Source organism: Engraulis encrasicolus, chromosome 14 (assembly GCF_034702125.1).
Source record: "Engraulis encrasicolus isolate BLACKSEA-1 chromosome 14, IST_EnEncr_1.0, whole genome shotgun sequence".
Taxonomy (NCBI): domain Eukaryota; kingdom Metazoa; phylum Chordata; class Actinopteri; order Clupeiformes; family Engraulidae; genus Engraulis; species Engraulis encrasicolus.
In genome coordinates, this window is record NC_085870.1 from 13,093,700 (window position 1) to 13,096,199 (window position 2,500).

At 44.2% G+C, this 2,500-nt stretch overlaps 1 protein-coding gene across 1 annotated transcript in view; it reads left to right on the forward strand.

The window, feature by feature from the left end:
• Positions 1–2,500, forward strand: part of LOC134463109 (chemokine-like protein TAFA-1) — a 199,632-nt gene that overhangs the window by 162,294 nt on the left and 34,838 nt on the right. The window contains exon 3 of the mRNA XM_063216350.1: positions 978–1,118. Coding sequence (XP_063072420.1) covers positions 978–1,118 — 141 coding nt within the window. The remainder of the gene's footprint in view (positions 1–977; positions 1,119–2,500) is intronic.

The window sequence follows — 2,500 nt, forward strand, 5'->3', positions numbered from 1 at the left end:
CTCCAGGAACCTTGCAAAGAGCCTCTCATTTAGATAAGACAATCAGCATGCTTCAAGGGCAATTTGCAAGACATCATGAGGCCGGGTACATGGTTATTACATGCTCAAATTCACTGTGTGTGCGTGTGTGGTTGTGTGTGTCTGTGCGTGTGTGAGTTTGTGTGTGTTAATGTGAATGTGTGTGTGTGCGTGCGTGCGTGAGTGTGTATGTGTGTGTGTGCACGTGTGTGAAACGAGCCCCTTTATTTCCTGTTCGGCAGGGGACTCCTCTGTGTGCCGTATAGCGCTTTGATAATAGATGATCAGGCCAGATGGGTTAATCAAATTAAGGGCTGCACTTGCGAGTCTTTCCACCGCAAATATTTATCTTAATTACCGTAGCCTGACAATGGAGGCTTTACAAGGTTCAATATCCTCCTCTGGAGGACAATTGTAAATGCCCGCTTAAAGACGAGTCCATTTGTGGATGCAATTTGTGTTTGTTTCTCTTTTTTAATCTTTTTTTTTTCAGGGAAATTACAAGGTGCAATCGTATGCAGAGTATTTTGACAACACCAGCTGTCAGTAATTTACAAACATCTGCCCGAGATTGCCTCACTTTTACTTTTCGGGCCGAATGTAAATGTGCCAGATGTGCTTCCTTGGCCTAATTAATATTGCGCATTTTTAAAAACCTATTTTCTTTTTTTGTCCTTTTCCTTCTTTCTCTGCATCTTTCTTTCTCTGTGTGTCTTTCTCTCTGTGAATCTCTATACGTCTCTATTTCTCTATTTCACCTATTTCTCTCTCTCTCCCTTTCTCTCTCTCTCTCTCTCTCTCTCTCTCTCTTTCTCTCTCTCTCTCTGTGAATCTCTATACTTCTCTTTTTCTGTTTCACCTACTTCTCTTTCTTTCTCTCTCTCCATCTCTCTCTCCCTCTCTCTCTCTCTCTCTCTCTCTCTCTCTCCCCCTCCCTCTGCCTCTGTATTTCTCTGCAGAAGGTGGGACGTGTGAAGTCATCGCGGCCCACAGGTGTTGCAATAAGAACCGCATCGAGGAGCGGTCCCAGACAGTCAAGTGCTCCTGCCTGCCAGGCAAAGTGGCGGGGACTACGCGCAACAAGCCCTCCTGTGTAGACGGTGAGCTCTACCCTCCGCCCCCCGACAACACCCACGCCGCAATCCAACATTCACTTCTTTCAACTTATCTTGTTAAAACATGCAGACAGACTCTTAGTGTCATGTAATGTTCACTGCTATGCAGTGAGCGGCATAGTTGAACGGAAAGACGAGTATGAGCGTAATGAATTGCACTTTGAGGATGTCAATCAAATCATTGTTGTGATGAATCAATCAATACATGCGTTTGCTATGTAACAGCTGTTGCGGACACATTTATAAACCCGCTGACTTCAATCACATTTTAATATGATCAGTTCATAAATAAGCAGCGGAAGTGTGTAGCGATTAGCATCAAGAGCGACCCGCGTATGTAATTATGAGATCCTGTGTGTGAATGACATTAATTCCAATGAACTGCCTCAGTGTGGAGCACGGGAGTGTGAAATGGGAGGAGGAAACCAAAAGCTATCTCTTTTGTCATCTTTTGTGTCCTTGCGATGTAAGAAGGCCATTAAGCATGAACACAAAGAGATCTGAAATTGCTCTCTTTATCTCCTCTCGGCAAAAGTGGTCGAGATGAATGGCAGCAGACACTCAGACGGAATGCAAACGGTGTGTCCTCCATTGTGTCCAAAAAAGTCTTTTTGTCATCTGTGGTCAGGGCTGAATTATAGCCTAGGTACACTTTTTTTGGGGAGGGGGTGGGGGGGTTGTCTTTATTTCGATAACACAGTGAAGCAATGATAGGAAGCGAGTGGGGAGAGAGAGACAGGGAAGGGTTGGCAAAGGACCCGGGCCAAAATCGAATCAGGGTCAGCCGCGTAGCAGACGAGTGCCCTACCGTTAGCTTGGTAGGGTCATAGATACACATTATTGAGCACGGTTGGTTGGGGTAAAATAGGGCATTGGCATGAGAGCTGGATAGGGGCATTTGTCAGACATCTAAATTGTCATCAAAGTGTCAATCAAAGTCATCTTGAGGCCAAGGAACCCCGAGGGCCCTAAATAATTGAACTTAACCAGTGACTTTGATGACACGTTGCATCACTTTTTAAAGCAAACTTTTAATACAGCATGAAGATGTCCATCGTAATGTGATGTGACTTTGCAAAGGAAAAAAAAGAAAGCTAAAAAGAAAACTAAAGCACTGTGCTGTTTTGATGGACCTAAAATATGAGAGGGAAGTCCGGAGCCTGTGGAGAGGGGAACACATCTCCCATGAAACATTCATAAGATGTGAAAAACACAGTGCTGTACTTGCCTCAAGGTTCAAGAGTGACCAGACATGACATCAACTGGCCTATTTATTGGCCTGCTAGACAGTAAAAAATGTGCCGTCAATATTTCAAAGTAAACTTATATAAATCCAGATAGAGTATTTGCAACACTGTGGAGAGTCA